The 20354-nt window shown below is 37.7% G+C and overlaps 1 protein-coding gene across 1 annotated transcript in view; it reads right to left on the minus strand.

Annotated features, from left to right (window-relative positions):
• The window catches only part of CFAP47 (cilia and flagella associated protein 47), a 252315-nt gene that overhangs the window by 215430 nt on the left and 16531 nt on the right, over positions 1-20354 (minus strand). Inside the window, exons 10-22 of the mRNA XM_052674366.1 lie at positions 18650-18842; positions 15031-15244; positions 14504-14656; positions 12290-12470; positions 12086-12182; positions 10829-11045; positions 9958-10202; positions 8958-9088; positions 7745-7867; positions 6884-7015; positions 5879-5956; positions 5191-5341; positions 3769-3863 (exon numbers count right to left, since the gene is read on the minus strand). Of these exons, the coding sequence (XP_052530326.1) occupies positions 3769-3863; positions 5191-5341; positions 5879-5956; positions 6884-7015; positions 7745-7867; positions 8958-9088; positions 9958-10202; positions 10829-11045; positions 12086-12182; positions 12290-12470; positions 14504-14656; positions 15031-15244; positions 18650-18842 (2010 nt within the window). The remainder of the gene's footprint in view (positions 1-3768; positions 3864-5190; positions 5342-5878; positions 5957-6883; positions 7016-7744; positions 7868-8957; positions 9089-9957; positions 10203-10828; positions 11046-12085; positions 12183-12289; positions 12471-14503; positions 14657-15030; positions 15245-18649; positions 18843-20354) is intronic.

Genomic DNA, 20354 nt, shown 5'->3' on the forward strand with positions numbered 1-20354 from the left:
GATAAATCCCACACAATAAGCAGAAACAGAGCTGCCAAGTTCCAGGTTACGGCTTATATCAATATAGCTGAATTTTAGACCTTATATATAATTACGTACTTTTATCTACCAAGATGAAAGGGGAGGGGGAAAAAAGTTAACTACAACTACACTGCAGGTTAGAAATATACATTGCAAGTCATAGAATCACAGAATGGTTTGGTTTAAGAGGAACGTGAAAGACCACCCAGACTCCAACCCCCTGCCATGGCATTTAAGTTAAACAGTTTTGGAGAAATAAAACTACCGAAGCAAGTCCAGAGGAGGGCCACAAAGATGATCAAAGGGCTGGAGCACCGCTCCTATGTAGAAAAGTTAAGGGAGCTGAGCTTGTTTAGCTTGGAAAAGTCTACAGGGAGGCCTCATTGAGGCCTTCCAGTACTTAAAAAGGAACTTATAGGCAGGAGGGAGACCAAGTTTTTGCAATAGGATAAGCTTTAACCTAAAAGAGATGAGATTTAGGTTAGATGTCAGGGGGAAATTTTTCACTTCCAGTGTAGTGAGACCCTGGCCTGGGCTGCCCAGAGAAGCTGTGGTGCCCCATCCTTGGAGGCGCTCAAGGCCAGGTTGGATGGGACCCTGGGCAGCCTGAACTGGTGGGGGGGCAGCCCTGTCTACAGCAGGGGTTGGGTTGGGTGGGCTTTGAGGTCCCTCTAACTGAAATATGATCCATCATATTAAGCCGCTCCCCATCATATTTGAAAAGTCGTGGCTGTCAGGTGAGGTCCCGGATGACTGGAGGAAGGGTCACATCACTCCCCTTTAAAAGAAAGGGAGCAAGGAGGACCCAGGGAACTATATGCTGGTGAGTCTCACCTCTGTGCCTGGGAAGATCATGGAACAGATTCTCCTGGACTCCATGCTTGATCACATGAGGAATGAATGTGTGATCCAAGACAGCCAGCTTCACCAGGGGAAGGTCATGTTTAACCAATCTGGTGGCCTTCTATGATGGAGTGACAGCATCAGTGGACATAGGAAAGACAACCAATATCATGAACCTGGACTTGAGCAAGGCCTTTTACATGGTCCCCCACCACATCCTTATCTCCAAATTGGAGGAATATGGATTTGATGGGTGGACCAGTCAATGGATAAGAAATTGGTTGACAGGCTGCAGACAGAACCATTAATCACCACCCTCTATGTCCAGGTGGAGGCCAGGAACGAGCAGCATCCCCCCAGGGGTCTGTCTTGGGACCTGTGCTCTTTAACATCTTTATCAATGACATCGACAACAGAATTGAGTGCACCCTCAGCAAGTTTGCTGATGAAACCAAGCTGAGTGGTGTGGTTAACAAGTTGGAAGGAAGGGATGCCATTCAGAGGGACCTCAACAGGCTTGAAAGGTGGGCCTGGGTGAACCTAATAAGGTTCAATGCAGCAAAGTGCAAGGTTTTGCACTTGGGCCAGAGAATCCCATGCATCCATACAGACTGGAAGGAGCGGTCCTTGAGAGCAGCCCTGCAGAGAAGGACCTCGGGGTCCTGGTGGATGAAAAACTGAACACGAGCCAGCAGTGTGCCCTTGCAGCTGGGAAAGCAAATGGTATCCTGGGCTCCATCACAAGAGGGGTGGCCAGCGGGGACAGGGAGGTGATTGTCCCTCTTTACTCTGCTCTTGAAAGACCCCATCTGTAGTACTGCGTCCAGGTCTGGAGCCCCCAGTACAAGACTGAGAGCTGCTGGAGAGGGTCCAGAGGAGAGACACAAAGATGATCAGGGGGCTGGAGCACCTCCCCAACAAAGACAGGCTGAGGGAGCTGGGCTTGTTCAGCCTGGAGAAGAGAAGGCTGCAGGGGGACCTCATTGCAGCCTTTCAGTACCTAAAGGGAGCCTACAAACAGGAGGGGAGTCAACTCTTTACAAGGGTAGATAATGGCAGGACAAGGGGAAATGGTTTTAAGTTGAAGATTTAGGTTGGATGTCAGATGGAAATTCTTTACAGAGAGAGTGGTGAGGTGCTGGAACAGGCTGCCCCAGAGAGGTTGTGGATGCCCCATCCCTGGAGGTGCTCAAGGCCAGGCTGGATGGGGCCCTGGGCAGCCTGGTCTGGTATTAAATGGGGAGGTTGGTGGCCCTGCATGTGGCAGGGGGTTGGAGATTCATGATCCTTGAGGTCCCTTCCAACCCAGGTCATTCTACGACTCTAGGATAAACTAAAACAGAAGCCTTAAAATCTAACCTATTTTTACATTTAAATCTTACATATTGTACATATCCTTGTATTATTTATGAAATAGTGTTGTGTGATTCTAAAGTAATGTTTCAGATCCTGCTTATAAATTTTTAAATCAGTATGTTTGAGCATTCCACTTTTATCAAACTTCTGAATTTTCTATGTAGATGCTGAAAAGAATATCAACCACTAGCTCAGCAAAATTAAAATAATATTTGTATAATCATTACTTTGTTCTCATCTAATCCATAAACAGGAAACCTCTGGAAAGACGATGACCATTTCAATGTCATCATATGATTTATAAAAAAAAAAAAAAAGGAAGGAAAACTCAGGAGATTTGGAAAGTTCTTAGAGAAAGGCATTCCAGTTTTATCAACCATTGACTTACTGTGCTGTTATATTCATGGCTTACTAGATGCTAACTGGTAGTTATGAAGTAGCATTTTGCTTCTCATTTCTATATTACAATCAGCCAGTGTAAACAGAGAAAAAGCATGAGAAGCTTTCAATATCTATCATGACTTTAAGGTGAAAAATATGCTTAAGAGAACATGATTTGAACACATTACTTTTACAAAAAGAAACATGCACCTCTGGATGATGGCAAGAATTAGAGACAAAATTGAACTTGTGGGCTGAAACAAAAAGCCATTTCCTAAGACAGAAAAGTGGAAACAAAAATGCAATTATAACAATGTCTGTATGCACCTCCATAACAGAGATAAGCAGATAACCTTTCCATATTCCAATTTCATAAGCTAAAAATCTACACTTCTGTGTGTTACTGTTCAACTGTTTTGAATTTCACACAGAAAGAATATTTATTAAGCCTTGATAGTTCACTCCAGCAACTACTGGGTAAACAAACTACAAGATAAATTGAAATTGTATGCACTAAACTTAGAGATAATTTATTCCATTCTCTAGCAAAAAACGAGAGCATGGCATTCCTAGGTTTGTCAAACCCTTCTCAGGAATCTTCAATAACCAAGATTCCAAAATAATTTACCTGAATATTTGACCCCTTTTGCTATAGAGAGTTTTTATCTCAAATTTAATCCACCTGTCATAATTTACACTCATTATTCATTCCTATCTACTACAATGATACTACCATATGTTAACAATATTCTGGTTTTTTTTTTTTGTTTGTTTGTTTTGGTACTTTCTGGACTTCTAATCATTTCTATTGCTTTTATTGATCCACTTCTTTCTCTGAGCACAGCAACTCAAACAGGAAGTGTTGTATTATTGGCACTGAACAATTATTTTACCTGTTTTACTTACGTTATTTCTATGACTTACTCCAATTTATATATCTGTCTCCCTCACAATGACATTACGAATTTCAAGATCAGGTTGAACGGGACCCTGGGCAACTTGAGCAAGTGCCTGTTTTAGTGGATGGCCACCCTGACTATGACAGTAGGGTTGGTAGTAGCTGAACATTGAGGTCCCTTCCAACCCATGCCATTCTATGATTTTATGATACAAAATATACCCAACTAATACAACAGGTTTGTTGAGGTTCATAATATGAAAGCCTACCTCTTTAGGTGTGAAGGACAATGAGCACTGCAGGGATGACTTTCCCTGTAAAGTAACTGAATGCAAATGAGTCTTTGAAGAACCGCTGTCAACCTCTGTCAAACAAAAGTCAGAATCACATTACAGGTGTCTTTGTACTAAATATCAATCTTGTAAGAATTGCAGTAATTCTAAGTGATGTCCACCACAGATATATACACAGCAGATGTTTATCATCAAGATATGAATGAACATAATATTTTCATAAGCGTTCTGGAGTTAACTTTCAGAAGTGATAATAACAGTAACTTTAATGAAAGTCATAAAATAGTCAGCTGAAGTTTTTTCCCCCTAAATGTCTTCTAGCCTTTACCAGTTTAGGCTTCCTTAATTCTTTAGGCTTTTGGGTCCTATTTTAAAAACACTGACAGAAGCATGAAGTAAGCATGAAGTAAACCACCTCTGAGGACAATATTCACTCTGTGACAAAACCATCTGAACAATGTGGGATATCAATGGATGTCACGTTATTCATTTCAAGCACAAAGTCTGATCTGGAAATCATGTGATGAATCAATTCCCAGGGTGGTTAGTTGTCTACCATAGACAGTCTTACAGACCTTTAATTAAGATAACTGACTAATGGCCTTCACTTTCCCTTTGAAATCTATTGTGTGATAAGGAGATCCCTTTGTTCTCATCAGATTACTTTTTGTGATCATCCACATTTAGTTCTACATAAGAATATAAATAGAAATTAAAATACTGGCTTGCACAAGTGTTCCAATTTCCTGAGCTTGCAGTAACAAGAGGCTGAATGAACATAGCTGAAAAATCTTTCATGTTTAAGTATAACACAGACAATACCAGGACTGAATTACAAAAGGGATGAGCAACAACGAATAAAGAATAAGAAACTGTAGTCATATCAAGAAACAAAGAGTAGCAGCCAAATTCCTTATACTGCTCCAATGCCATCCTGATTTGGGCATTATGTAAAAGAGACCCTGTGATTAACTCTCAGACTCCTTGCAATGTTATAAAAAAAGTCCAGAACACCATAATGATGATGAATTAACTCAAAAGTAAACATTATCAAAACAGGGGCAAAAGTCTAAGAATAGGAAATAAGTGTAGTTGACATTCTGTTTTTCATTTTGTTTTTTAATTTTAACTGCCGTGAGGGTTATCAGACATTTTTAAATGCCTTTGCAACCATAGGTGAAAAAAATAATAATAATAATCTACAGGAAACTATTTTCCAAATGCTTAATTTTAGCAAATGTCATTTTTTACATTAAACCACTGTTCAATATAAAAAGATTGCCTTACATTTTCTGTAAATTATAACATTTATGTGCCAGAAATATTCTCACAGATTTTCTCTTAACATTATCCCATTTTTTTTCATTCAGTGAAAATTGATACAACAAAAGCCAATACCTGTCTTGTCATCCTTGTTAGAATCAAGTTTAAAATCCTTATACTTCAAAAAATCAAATAGCACTTTGGTAGGTGCTTGTCCTTCATTCTGCAGTAAAAATGGAATTGATTTTGTAGAACCAACATAAACACCACCAAAATCAAATTGTTCCTGTAAGTTTAAAGAAGAAAAAAAAAAAGCCTGTAGTTGAACAGAACTTGAAGAACTATATTTTTCACAGATTTACCATCAGGCAGACATCTCAATTGATCAATTGTTTTGCCTAGCCCTTATCTTGAAATTATTTCCAAGGTAGCAAACACAACAGTTAAGAATTCAATATAGAAATCCAGTTGCAGCATCACAAGGGTTTTCCTTCTTTCAATAAATAGATCAGTGGATCCACTTACCGCTATCCTACATTTTTCTCTGTAACTAACTTAAAGAAATCCTCTCTGTATTAATACAATTATTTTTTCCAAGTGTTCAAGTCCAAAGGTTAGAGTTAACTCTTAGTGTAACTTCCACACGTACGTTTAGTTTTTAACTTCTCCTCTTAAGTTACTTTCCTTCATTTGATAATTTTCCTCAGGAAGTTCACACAGGAAATAAAAACAGAAAATACGAAGTAGAGAAGAAGCACTTTGACATCAAGGTAATGCAAAACACTACAAGTCTTACCAATTGCTAGAATGTCTTCATACTTACCACATCAATCTTTATTTCAGGGGTATCTACAAATCCACTGATCCTAAGCATTAGTACTCCTGAGTTTCGAATTGCTACCTAAGTTAACAAAGAACAGTGTGATTGTTGACAAGGTCATTTTAACATAAGTCTCATCAAATTAGCCACAACTACAAGTAAAAACAAAACAAACAAAGAAGACATATCTGGATAGTTGTTGCTATCAATAAAGCTCCAAAACGGCTAGTCTTCTGCAGACAAAGCAAACGTGGCAGGAAGTTGTATCACTAGAATGAGCGGTATTCTCTAACAGAATAAAGCTGAATGGATGGATTAGTTCTATTCAGCAAACATGAAGACTAGCACGCAGCATATCTGTAGGCAAAATCCTTGAGGGAATCGCTGCTGCAAAACAGATGCTATTGTCTGGGGCAATGTTTGTTAGAAGTGGAATGAAAAAAATGATCATTAGGTTCAATGAGCATAATGTAGGCAGCCACAGAAGATGGACAATCCAGGATTAAGGTCAAAAAAGGTAACAAAGATCAACCCCAACAGTAGAATTTTTTTATTTTTTTTTTCTTTCCCCTACTCATCTAACTATAGACAAGTTCAGGAAACAGACATGCAGAAGACAAACCAGGATTGGATGTTTATTGCACTCCTATTATCAGATCAAGTTTACTAGTTATTCATCTCTAAATTAACTTCATTCTGTAATTAAAAAAGTAGTCAAAAATGAAGAATATTTCAGTCCTGCAACTCCATTAAACACTAAACTGTGCAAATGATTCTATGAAAACAATGAAATGTTAGTTTCAACAGCTTGACATGAATCGGCTCAAGTGAGAGGCTGTTTAGATACTTCTGTTATTGGTCTCAGTACTGCTCTGACCAGCTTACAAGCCATCAAAAACTGTGAGAAATTCCCCCCTTCCCCCTCCAAGGATTAGAACACCAGAGGAAAGCTTCAGAGATGTTCAAATGTACATACATATCAACATACAAGCATACAGATTTGAATACCTCCACTCTTGTATCAAAGTTCATTTTTGCATTTGGAGTGAAACTGATTTTGAGATCAGCACAGCCTCCCACAGGTACCACTCCTTCAAAAGGGGTGATCACCATTCCAGGCAATGGATTTGAATCAATAACCTTCAAACACAAACATGAGATAGTAGTAGTACTGAAATAATAATAATAATAATTCACTGCTAAAAACAATACCTGTATCTATCATAAAGCTTTTATATGAAGATTCACCTCGTAAGAATAACATCCAATAAACAAATAAACATGATTGGTACAAATAAAAACAAATTAATCAAATAGTACCAAAATGAAGTACGAGCAGCAGTTCTTTGGATTTTCCTGAAAACAATATCAGTCACTATATAAGTATAGCAAATTATTCTGTGATCAGAAGAACAGATGTGGTTGGGTTTCCTACTAATTCACGTTTTATGCCTTTACCTGCCCCAGCATTTCATTCACCTCTTATCTAAACCATAACACAGTCAACCCTCCTCTCAGCTGTTAGTCTAGTAATCACATTTGCTGGGGCCAAACATTCAACCTGTTCATTCTCACATACTAAATCCCTCCTCATTAGGTACATGAGTATGGGATTCTTCCTTCACCTCTGGGTTTCATAAAGCTTCCAGAATCTCCTAGATCATTAACACCTTGTTGGATTTGGTATAACAGATAGTGAAGAATCCCTCTGCTTATCTATCTTTCTATGATCTTTTTTCTTCAAAAACTAAGATAAAATAGAGGTCATCCAATAACTGAGAATGAAAAACTGCAACAATCTGATAAAAATGAACTCCCTCTTCCCCCCCACATCAATAATTAAGCGTGCTGAAAATACTTCTATCTTACTTGGAAGTAGGCATGATTGTATCCTATGTTACAAAGAACAGCAGTCTTACAAGTAGGTAAAGCCAGTGCACAGTGACTGAAGGGTACCCATTGTTCCATAAATCGAACTTTTGTAGGACCAAACTATCAAAATAATGAAAAGAAAATAAGCAAGTTAAATCACATGTTATAAAGTATAAATAAACAGCCCAATTTTGTTTTCAATAATAAGCTGACTTACCTGTTGAAATGTGTAAGTTATAACTACTCAAACAGAAAAATACAGGTTGAGTATGTGATGAGATTTACACAACCTATTGAATCTATCTAGATAAAAAGTGATCAGATATAAGCCTTTATATATTTCTGAGTTAAGATAAATAAACAAATATTCTCATTAAATTTAAAACCACAAGTTCCCTGATTTTTTAATGATGTGTGATGATGTGGGAGCAGAACAATGGACTTCAGAGATTTAGAATATTCAGTTTTACTGCGTTAAACATTAAACTGAAACTGCCATGTTTCAGATATTCTTTTGAAGTCTTGGAAATTGCCATATGAAGCTACTCAGAGAAGAAAAAAAAGGATGCAGAACTATCAAAAGGAAGTTTCCTTGGCACTCAAAATGGAAATACTACACAGCAAGCAGTCAGTAGAATTATAATAAGTAAAATCAGTCTAATTCATACTTCCTGACACATGTAACACTACATATCAAATGATTCAACTAAGCTGAATTTCTTTTCTGGAACACCATTCTTTTCTCATGCAATTCCTTCTGTAAATTTATTCTGCTCCACCTTAAAGTAGTTTGAGATTGACAAAATTATTTATCAGCCAATCAACAGTTGCTATCCTGAAGCTATTCAAAGAATGATATTTTTTTAAATTTTCTTTCTCCTTCATTTGTATCCCTACAACATACACATAAAGAACTGTTATACCACCTCTCAACCTCTGTTTCTTTGTATAAGTAAATCAAGAACTGTTAGAGCATAAGATATAAGGACTACTCAGTTGTGATGCTAAAGGAAAATACACTATCACAGACAAGACACAGACAAAGCATCTTTGTCTTGTCATCAATTCTTCAGAGCAATATACTTTTTGTAAATGTGTCATATAGAATATATGAAATTGAAATATTTTTAATATACAGCCATAGAGCTATATGTAGGAAGTTAGTTATTAAAGAAATTTGCTTCTCTAAGCCCACTGTATGAAGCGTTACCTTTGCTAAACATTTCAAGTTAGTTGTGTTTCCTTTATGCACACACAAAGCGAATTCTCCTGCTTCTGCAGAGTTGAATCCTGGATGCCAAACAACTTCACACTCCAGGTCACTAAAGGGTTCCACAAAGCCTAAATAAAGAATTTACACACTACATCATATACATTTATAATTATCAAGTTAAATTACATAATTACAAATAACACAAGGACATTAAAATTAACAACCTTCTATTACTGAAGACAAAACCAACATTTCAAAGATGCCAAACAGTACAATGAATTAAAAATTAGCATCTGAATTCTCAAGATGTAATATGTAAAGTGTAATATCTCACTTTACTAGAGTCCTTAGAGTCCTCACATGCAAATTTCATCGGTATGTTTTTAGCCAGAAATTACTCAATTAAAAGGACAATCCTTGTAAAATACCATGTATGGGAAGGAGCATATGCTTCTGCTTGCTTTCAGTTGACTACAAACTCAAAATAACTTACCTCTCAAGAATCAGAGCACACCAAGCTTCTCATCCAGCCAAGTCTTTTTTGAACTGAATAATGCCAACTCAAATTTTTTTTGTTATTTTTGTTTGTTTTAAAACAAAAAAGCTCCAACCTATTCCTACAGAACAATACTTTTCAAAGGAAAAAAAATCTCATGTTTTTTAATAAACATTGATCTATACTGCAAGTAGAAAGTAATCCTAATTATACTTGTGTCACTCACACATTAACTTCTGCTTGTTAGATATCAGCAAATTGAGCTCAGAAACATGGTGACATAAGACCTGTTAGTTGGCTATGGAAACATCAAACTGGACTTAAGGTGAAATGGGTTTATATATGGAAAGCTGCTCTGGTATCAACACCCCAATCTGATACTACCTGATAATATATTGTTGCTGACTCAAATATAAAAACAGAGTTCATAGCATCAGATGAATGTTTGTATTATTTCAGATTATTGACATTCAAGATACACATTGTAATTGCATAGTATACCTTTGGTTGGCTGTATAGAAAATGCAGTTCCTTTTTGTGTAGTTATAGGTATCCAAGTAAACTCAGCAGAACAGTTTCCTGGATTGCATACTCTGACCGTTGTTCTAAATTCTGTCTCTTCCAGGTAGCCAGGAATTGGGTTTAAAATCAATTCTCTTGCAGACAGATGAAGTTCAACAGGCACTACGTTTGCAATAACCAGCACATGCCCAGGATGCTTCTTGTTTATTGTGTAAGTGAAAGATCTGTAGCATAAAAAAAATTTGTATGCATTTCTGAATAGTTTTTCTGTATTTATTATGTTGTAGTGAAAGTAAAATTTATATGAAGTATAATCATTAAGAAGACAATTATGAAGCAAATGAGCATGAATACCGTTAAAACTGACAAGAAAAAGTTACCTATAATTGATCTGCGTGCAACTTAAACCATCTGATTGGTGAAGATCATCCCAATGAATTACCAACTTCATACTGCTCTTTCACAAGCACTAGTAATCTGAGAGTCCCATCTTGATACTAAAAAGCTAGTAAATGGTTTGTCTACTTATTTAGCCAGAAAGAAGTGCATGATATAAGCACAGATGCAAAAAGGTAAGATTATGATAGAAGGAGCAAAGTATTTTCACAAAGATTCTCACAACAAATAAACTGAAATAGTAAACTCTAAACTCTTTTCTCCTGATAATCTGTGGCACTATGGCTATAAAACTTGCAAAATTTTTCAACATAAATCTGCATAAGTTACTGATATTACCACAAGTGTACATTCATAATTTTATCATACTTACACCAGTGTAAACTAGTCACTGCTTTTTTTCCTACTAATAAAAGCTTAAGACATAAATCAAGACAAATATAAGAAGCCTTACTTTTTAAACATTCCACAAAATTTTGCCTCAAATTCTACTGGAATAAAGGTCTTTGTAAGAGGAGGCACCACCTGACACAACGGACCCAATATCTCCAATTCATCAATTTCAATCTCAATTTGTATCCATATATGAACCAACAAGTTATTGATGATATGAAGTTTTCTGACAGTTGTAGAGTGCACACAAACATCACCAAAGTTCATAGTAGAAGGACCTAGAATATATTAGAAATGCAATCTTCAATATTAAATTAAATCAACATTCTCATTGAAACAATTTAGTCTTCCCCACTACAGAAATAGTCAGTAGCAGAACAAATTAACTTAAGATTTGGAAGTATATTTTTCCCTTAATTAACCAGATATTTAAGTTGTTAGACAAGCAACAATTCAAAATAAAATTGAATTTTTTTATTTGCTTTTTGAGATGTGACAATTTGCTTTCTACAGTACACGTAATCTGGTGGTGACAAAGTGATCTCTACTGTATTTACTGCTATCACCATTCATCATGCTGGTCTGCAGACTTCAAGCGCTTTGCATTAACCAAATATTTTACAAAACCCCAAATATTTGTTTGTATTTATATATTTAATTTATTCTACTTTACCCCAGGTATACAGTATATACAACTACAATAGTCAAGTTCTGGCTTCATTGAAAATTCTACAGACAACCCAAAAAGCAATGAAATTTTTCACTTCACAGCTAAATGATATCATCTGCCCCTCAGACCTTAAAACAGACCTGTTTTACTACGAAGTGCTGTTAATAGATGAGACCCTCATAGACTTTAGAAGGTGTCATGCTTCCCATCACAGAGCATTCAACTAGAATTACTTTGAAGGATGATCCTGAAAAAGTTTTACTTTGAGGTATTACTGTTCACTGCTATCTTTAAGAAACATTCTGAGGACTCCAAGCAACCTTGCCGATACTACTGCTGGTCCAGATACCGTGCATTAACTGGCCGTAATAGCAGGCCTTATATTATGCTGCATTCATTTGTCCATAATGGCCTATAGCAGGACTGGCCTTTAAAGGAAGCTCACCTTTCACATGCCCAACCTAATTCTATCTCTGTATTGTCTGTTGGGTACAAAGTTTTAGTTAAACACTACTGTAGGTATCAAGCTACCACTGAACTAAGCTATTTTTTGTTAAAGGTGAAAAGCTGTGCAAGCACTTTGTGTTACTACAAATAAGCATTTTTATAACAACTGTATGCATTTAGTGACAAGAATAAAAATATTACCAACTAGTATTTGATGAAGCTGTTTGGGTGTCAAAGTTAGATTACAATCATCCTTTTCTTGAGTAGAAGAAGGCACAGAATTAAGCCCACTCGAAATCTGGGATAAACACACAGAACATCTTCTCAGAACAGGATAAAAATTCTTGTTTTTTTTATTATAGCAAATACATTATGCTTATATAACTACTCAAGCACTCAACTTACTTCCTTGACTGAAGCACTTGCTGCCAATTTTTGACTAGTTAACAGACAATTCTCATCCGAAGAAAGCTTTCTCAACTGTAGCTTCTCCTTGGGAAAATCTGTGACTGAGATCTTTGGTGACATAATCTCTCCAGCTGGTCTACAATCTATGCTCATAGAATTATTATAAATATAAAACTTCCTACAGAGAAGGGAGAAAAAAATTGTATGGAAACCTGTAAGTTTGAGCATTCTATGTTCTACTCACTAAAGTACCTCAGATTTATTTTTTTAAAATAACAAATAACACTGTATAATCAATGAATATTAAGATGTTATAATTACAAAATAAGAGAGTCTGGCAAAGCAGATAATCATAGAATCACCAAGGTTGGAAAAGACCTAAAAGATCACCCAGTCCAACCGTTCACCTATTCCCAATAACTCCCACTAAACCATGTCCCTCCACACAACATCCAGCCTTTCCTTGAACACCCCCAGGCTCGGTGACTCCACCACCTCCCTGGGCAGTCCGTTCCAGTGCCTGACCACCCTTTCTGAAAAGTAATACTTCCTCACATCCAGCCTGAATCTCCCCTGCCGTAGCTTGAGACCATTCCCCCTGGTCCTATCACTAATGACACGAGAGAAGAGGCCGACCCCCAGCTCACTACAACCTCCCTTCAGGAAGTTATAGAGAGCAATGAGGTCTCCCCTGAGCCTCCTCTTCTCCAGGCTGAACATGCCCAGCTCCTTCAGCCTCTCCTCATATGGCCTGTGTTCCAGACCCCTCACCAGCTTTGTTGCCCTCCTTTGAACACGTTCCAGGGCCTCAATACCTTTCTTGCAGTGAGGGGCCCAAGATAATGACAACAAAGAGAGAATAGAAAGCTTACCCCTATCTTGGGCTCACTTACAAAACTCCAGCAGAGCAGATCTCCAGAAGAGATCCTACCCCACTGGTAGCCAGCTCTTAAATAGGTCTAGGAGAGGTGCAGCCAAGCTCCACCCCTTCCGGCAGCACAGCTGAATTGCCTTCACCTGTGCTCCTGTGGCTGACTCAGTGTTTGCCTCAGGTGATCAATCAAAGGTTCAGGCTGTGACTCAGCAGTTCCCATGCAAACACTAAGTGAGAATATTTCATTATAAAATGAATCTCAAATATAACAAATGTACTGAAAAGTCTCTCATTATATTGTTTAGACAAGGACTACACTGTTGCATGGTTGCAGATATCGCTTTGCTAAATGTGTTACAAACACTATGGCTACAAGAACATACATATTATATCATGTCAAAAGTAAACCTTAGAGAACAATAAAGTTGTCCAGTTAAACACTGAAAAGACAGCAAATGCCATATGCATATACTGGACCACTTACAGCCTAGTTTTCAGAGCAAGTAATTTTTATTGCTCAAAGTTAAACTCCAATCTATTTCACCTGTAACCAGAGATTTTAAACTTTCAGAGATCTTAGGCAGATGCTTCATATCAAGTACTTGGAGAATTATAACTAAGTTCAATAACAACTGTGAAATTCATCTGAAAACTGAAATATTCATTTCTGCGCTTGCTCCTCAAGAAATACCTTAAATATGCCATGGTCACATAAGTTTACAATTTACAGTCACATAAACAGCCCATGCACTACACAACAACAGTTCCTTTGTGTCCGCATAAAAAAAATAAAGATGCATTCACCTCTGGCATACCATGTCTGAATCATAATGTAATCCCAATTTACACTGTTCTGTGCATATACAATAACCTTCTGCCCCTTAATTTTTAAATAACAGGTTTTGCAGACTTACCAGTCTTTAAGGTATAACTTTTCTTCAGAAGGGAGGCTTCATAAGATTTTTTTTTTTCCTCCCCTCTTATTTTTTTTCTTAAACATATTTAAAAACATCAGTGCTGCCATGTCTAGCTTTCCTAGGTTTTGTTCTGCAGTACACCAAGCAAATAAATTCTCACTTTATAAAAATTGTGAAAATTAAGACTAGGATGCCAATCCTAGTGATCCTGCTACTTTACACAAATTAAGTTGTAACTCGCATACTGAATACGTCACTATAGAGGAGCTGCACATGCTGATTAAAAATGCATATATTTCTTACATATAAAAAAAGAAACAAATATAATCAATAAGATGTTTTTGCAATGATCTATAACCAACTCCTCCTAGAGTTTATAAAAGCCCCAAATATTTATTTATCCTTTAAATAAAGTTGTACCTGGTGGCACCTTTCTGTAAGCGATGCTGCCTTAAACTAGAAATGAAATCTGCATAGTATTCCTTATGTACTTCCTTAAACAGCAGTTCACAGTCACTATATGAAAACTCTGGATCCACATAATTATATCTCTCAGTCTTCGTAAAAATAGTCCTAAAAATGTAGAGAGAATTTTAGTTTCATTATTTGTATAAGATGAATCTGGCTCTTTTAGAACTAAAACACATTGATTTTGCTACATACATATATTTATATATTTCACTGCAAACATATGGCTGATTATTAATATTTAACCTCGTAAAGGCTACGAAAATGAATAATTGAAACTGTGATAGCTGCATTTATAGTTTCACACACAAAAAGTCAAGTCAATAAATGTCTGTGCAATAGAATCAAGGTCCACTAGACTGCAATGAATTTTAAAGAACATAGTTTGAAAAAATAACTGTCATATAAGTAACCAATCTTAATCTACTATGTAATATATATGTTTATTTTCAAATATTATCCTTTGCTTAATTTGTTACCTGTACTTTTTATTTCGTTCACTAGGTCTAATGCTGGTTGAGCGGTCATTAGGAAAAGCTATAAGTGCATCCCCCTTACAATTCCTGTTTATTTGATGAGTATGAATTTGTGTTTTGGTTGACTTAAGTATTGCCATAGGTGCAATGTCAGTGCACTGTCTCATGTCATCAGCTACAAACCGTCCAGTTGCATTGGTAATCACTGGTGTTATACCTTAAAATTCAAATAAAACATGTTACATATATTCATAATTTTGAATCAGAATTCAAAGTACTACATAAGAAAAATACTTAGTAATTTATAACAGTCCACTCAGAAGCCCAACAATTGCGTTCATCCATCCCACTGATCTTTCACTGGACAAGAGGACCATTCTAAGAGCCAACTACTTTCACCATAGTCAAATACATACACACACATTACAGACCAAACAGCTTGTACTGCGTTCAGCTGGAGCACTATTGATTACAATCACTTCTATTGCACAGGTAGATAACTTTCAAGAACCTTCATTTCAGACCTTCCCTGACTCCACCAAATACACAGACAAGAACAAAAACTCATCCACACAGACTTGGAGAAAGGAACGAGAAACTTCAATTAGCTCCCATATTTCAAAAAAGCTTAAAAGCCTAACCTCTTTATAAGTCTTCAAGTTGGACAAAAAAAAAATAGGACTGATAGAATGAATGGAAGAAAACAACAGTTAGAAAAGCTGACAGTTACTTGGGGCTTTGAATGTGAAAGAGTAACAAAGAAATATCAGTAAGCTTAAACTCTGATGATTATTACTATTTACTATTTACTAAAAAACAAATAAACGGCAAAGGCAGGGACAGGGAGAATGAAGAATCAGTTGCAGGAGACAGCCTGAGAAACTTGGAAGCATACAAATTCATGGAACCTAATGAGATACATCCAAGTATCCTAAGGAAACTGTTGCACTAAGTTGCTAAACCACTATTCATCATACTTGAGAAGTTGCAGCAGTCGGCTGAAGTCTCTGCTGCCTGGAACAGACGAAACACTACCTGGGGAACTACAGGCCAGTCAGTCTCAGCTCTATGCCCAGTAAGATCATAAGATCATGGAGACTATGCTAATGCACATAGAAAATAAGAGATGACAGCCAACATGGCTTCACTATTTAACATCTTTGTTAGCAATATGAACAGCGGAACAGAGCAAATCTACCAGTGACACGAAGCTGAGCAGTACAATTGACAGAAAAGAAAGGCTTCCATCTGGAGCCTTCAACAGTCCCTCCAACAAGTTCAACAAGGTCAAGTGCAAGGTCCTACACCTGGTCCAGGGTAATTCTAAAGAGAAACACAGGCTGACTACAGAACAGATTGAGAGCAGACCCAAGGGGAAGTTGCAGAATGATAGAATCCTTAGAGTTGGAAGAGACCTCTGAAGGCTGTCTAGTCCAACTCCTTTCAATGAACAGGGATATATACAGGTAGATTAGATCGCCCCGGGACTGATATAGCCTCACCTTGAAAGTCTCCAGGGATAGGGCATCAACCACATTTCTAGGCAACCTGTTTCAGTGCCTCACCGCTCTCACTGTAAAAGATTTTTTTCTTACATCTAACCTAAATATACCCTCTCTGAGCTTGAAAAGATTTCCCCTTGTTCTATCACCACAGACCCTGCTAAAGAGTCCCTTCTGTACTGTAGCTCCTCTTTAGATACTGACAGGCCACTATCAGGTCACCTCACAGTCTTCTCAGCCTGTCCTCATAGGAGAGACGTTCCATTCTGTGGCCCTTTTCTGGACACACTCCAGCAGATTCATGTTTCTCCTGTCCTGAGGACTCACATTTGGATGCAGTACTCCAGGTGAGGCCTTACCAGCACAGAGTAGAGGAACAAGATCACCTCCCTCAACCTGATGGCCACGCTTCTTTGGATGCGGCCCAGGATCCGGTTGGTTTTCTGGGCTGCGAGGGTACACCACTGACTCATGTCCAGCATCCCATCTACCAGTACCCCCAGGTCTTTTTCAGCAGGGCTGTGCTCAATCCTTTCATCCCCCAGCTTTTACTGATAATGGGAGTTGCCCTGATCCAGGGGCAAAACCTTGCATTTAGATCTGTTGAACCTTATGAGGTTCACCTGGGCCCACTGCTCAAGCCTGTCAGGTCCCAAGCAAACTTGCTGAGGGTACACTCGACCCCATCAATATCACTGATGAAGATACTAAAGAGTATCAGTGCCAACACTGAATCCTGGGGGATGCCATTCATCACCAATCTCCATCCAAACACTGAGCCATTGACCACCTCTTTCTGGATCTGCAGAAGTGCAGCCAGTTCTTCATCCATTGAACAGACCACCCATCAAATCTATATCTTTCCAATTTGGAGAGAAGGATGTTGTAGGCATCCTGCATGCACCTGAGCTTCCCTGGGTTGGCCCTGCTTTCCCACCACGTGCTCAATCACTGTTTCAAGCCATCATTTAGTATTTCCACTACTCCCATCTACAACACTGCATTGAGCTCTGGGGTCCCCAGAATAAAACAGACATGGACCTGTTGGAGCAAGTCCAGAAGAGGGCCAGATCACCCCTCCTACAAAGAAAGGCCGAGAGATGGGGCCTTTCAGTCCGGAGAAAAGAAGGCTCTGAGCGAATTTCATTGCAGTATTTAAAAAAGATAGAGACTTCTTATACAAGGAGACAATGATAGGAAAAGGGGAAACAGTTTTAGAAGTAAAAAATAAATAAATAAATAGAGACACTTAGATTAAATGTTAGGAGGAAATTCTTCACTCTAACGGTTGAAAGAGAATAGAACAGGTTGCCCAGGTAAGCTGTGGGTGCTTCATCCCTGGAGACATTCAAGGGAAAGTTGGATGGAGCTTTGAGCAATCTGATCTAGAGGAAGATATCTCTGCTCGTGGCAGTGGAGCTGGAACTAGATGGTCATTAAGGTCCCTCCCAACTCAAGCTGTTCTACGATGCAGACCATTCTACATATAAATACATAATCTAAAACTACTAAAAAATATGGTATTATAAACACATTTTTTTTATAAGGACTTGAAATCTCAACCAAATAAAATGTAATACACATATAAGCTAATTACTGGACATATTGTGGAAGATTTTTATGCCATCATAACCTTTGCAGATTGGGAAGAATCACAGGATATAGGAAAGCTAGCAGGCTCTATAAGCTGGCAAATTCATCTAGCAGTAGTAACATACAGACAACAAGGAATGCCCTGTTGTCCTTGTTCTTCCTTCATTCTAAGGAATGTCCTTTGTCCTGTGCTTTACCTCTCTCACAGATGAAAACTAAAACACATTAGCACTGTGTAATAGCATCACTACAAAAAACAGAATACTTCATTAAATGATGTATTAAAGTTAATTTAGCAAATGATGAAAAGTTATTCTTTAGTAGTGCACTTTGGTTAAAATACAAGCAATTTCCCTTACATTATTTTATACTCTTCTGGGTGTATATTATCCAGCTGAACATTCTCTCAACTCCCAAAGAGAAATTATTTTTTAAAAACAAACAAAAAGTAGTATTAAAAAAAAAACTTTAAAAATGTAGTTTTTAAAATATTTCATCACTTATCACCTATAATTTTAGGAACTTACCGGGATTAATTCTGAATAAAATAGCTTTTGGTTTAGATTTGCACACACCAATAAAGCTCAAATATATTTGGTGAATAGATTTTGTCTTTGAACGTTGTAAATTATTTTTCTCTAGTTCTCTACCAATGATGTCAATAACCTGCTTCACTTCAAATATTCCAATCTGATGTGGAGAAAATGAAAATATCAAATCCTGTAAAAGAAAAGTGGTTATGAGACATTACGAAGGAAAAATGTAAACTAAATATGTAATTCTGTTTAATAGATTCATTATTTTCTCTGTTTACCTATAAAGACGTCTTCAGCACTGTATGCCAATGATTACACACATGCACACATACATACAGCTACACCACAGAACCAGCAAAATCCTGCTAGTTCATTTCGGAGATAGATGAACTATTTTTTCATGTCCCAAATGACAGGTTTGTTAAATTATAGTTGCTTCCATATTCAAATTAAATTTAGCATAGTTTTTTATATTAAAGAAATATTATGTTACCCAAGTACTTGCAATAAACTGAAGGAAATGAAAATAATCCTGCAAAGGCTTAGTCCTCTCAAGACAGTAAAACGCTAAAAACTTAAATCCAGGCAAAATGTAAGCAAAAAGATTTTGGAGGAGCTCCTCCAGAAAAGTAATGTGGCCCATAGCCCAGCTAAAATGCCTCTACACCAATGCATGCAGCGTGAGAAATAAGCAGGAGATAGAAACCACGGTGCAGGTAGAAAATTATGACCTAATTGCTACCATAGAAACACAGAGAGATAAATCAGAACGACAATGCTATGATTGAGGGCTACAAGCTTTTTAAAATTGATAGGCAAGATAGGAGGGGCAGAGGAACTTTCAGGCTCTTATTCTGGGTGGAGGGGAGCAGGTTTAATCACCTGGACATCTGCTGGGAAAACAACACAGTGAGTGGCAAGAAGTTCAGAAGACTCCTGAAGTCTGTTGAGGATAACTTCCTGGTTCGGGGGTATTGGATGAACCAACCAGAGAAGAAACATTACTGCACCTGATGATCAACAATTCAGAAAAGATTGTTAAAGAGGTTAAAATTGAAGGCAGCATGGGCTGTAGTGACCAGACCCTGCTTCAATTTGTGATCTCAAGGAACACGAGCCTGGCAGAAAGCAGAATCAGGACCCTGAACTTCAGGAGACTGAACATGAGGCTGTTAAGAAACTACTGGATGTGATCCACTAGGAAACTGTCCTTAGGGACACAGGAATGGAACAGAGCTGGCAGCTTTTTAAGGGCACCTTTCTGAGAGCACAAGAGCTCTCCATCCTCCAGCACTAGAAATCAAGCAGAGGAGACAGAAAACTGGCATGGCTGAGCAAGGACCTGGTGGTCAAACTGAGAAAAGAAGGAAGAGATAGGCAGTGGAAGCAGGGATGGGTGGCTTGGGAAAAATACAGTGATGCTGTCTGGACATGCAAAGATGGGATTAGGAAGGCCAAGGCACAGATGGAACCGAATTTGTTGAGGGATGTAAAAAATAACAAGAGCTTACTTAAAAACATTGGCCAGAAAAGAAAGGCAAAGAAGAATATACTTCCTGCAATAAATAAGAAGGGAAAACTGACTTCAACAGATATAGAGAAAGCTGAGATACTCAAAAAGACTTATTTGCCTCAGCTTTTGCTGGTAGTCAGGCTTCTCACACCTGTCATATTCCTGAAACTCAAGGCAGGAGAC

The sequence above is a fragment of the Tympanuchus pallidicinctus genome, unplaced genomic scaffold, assembly GCF_026119805.1.
Source record: "Tympanuchus pallidicinctus isolate F22 unplaced genomic scaffold, pur_lepc_1.0 scaffold14, whole genome shotgun sequence".
NCBI classification, from domain to species: domain Eukaryota; kingdom Metazoa; phylum Chordata; class Aves; order Galliformes; family Phasianidae; genus Tympanuchus; species Tympanuchus pallidicinctus.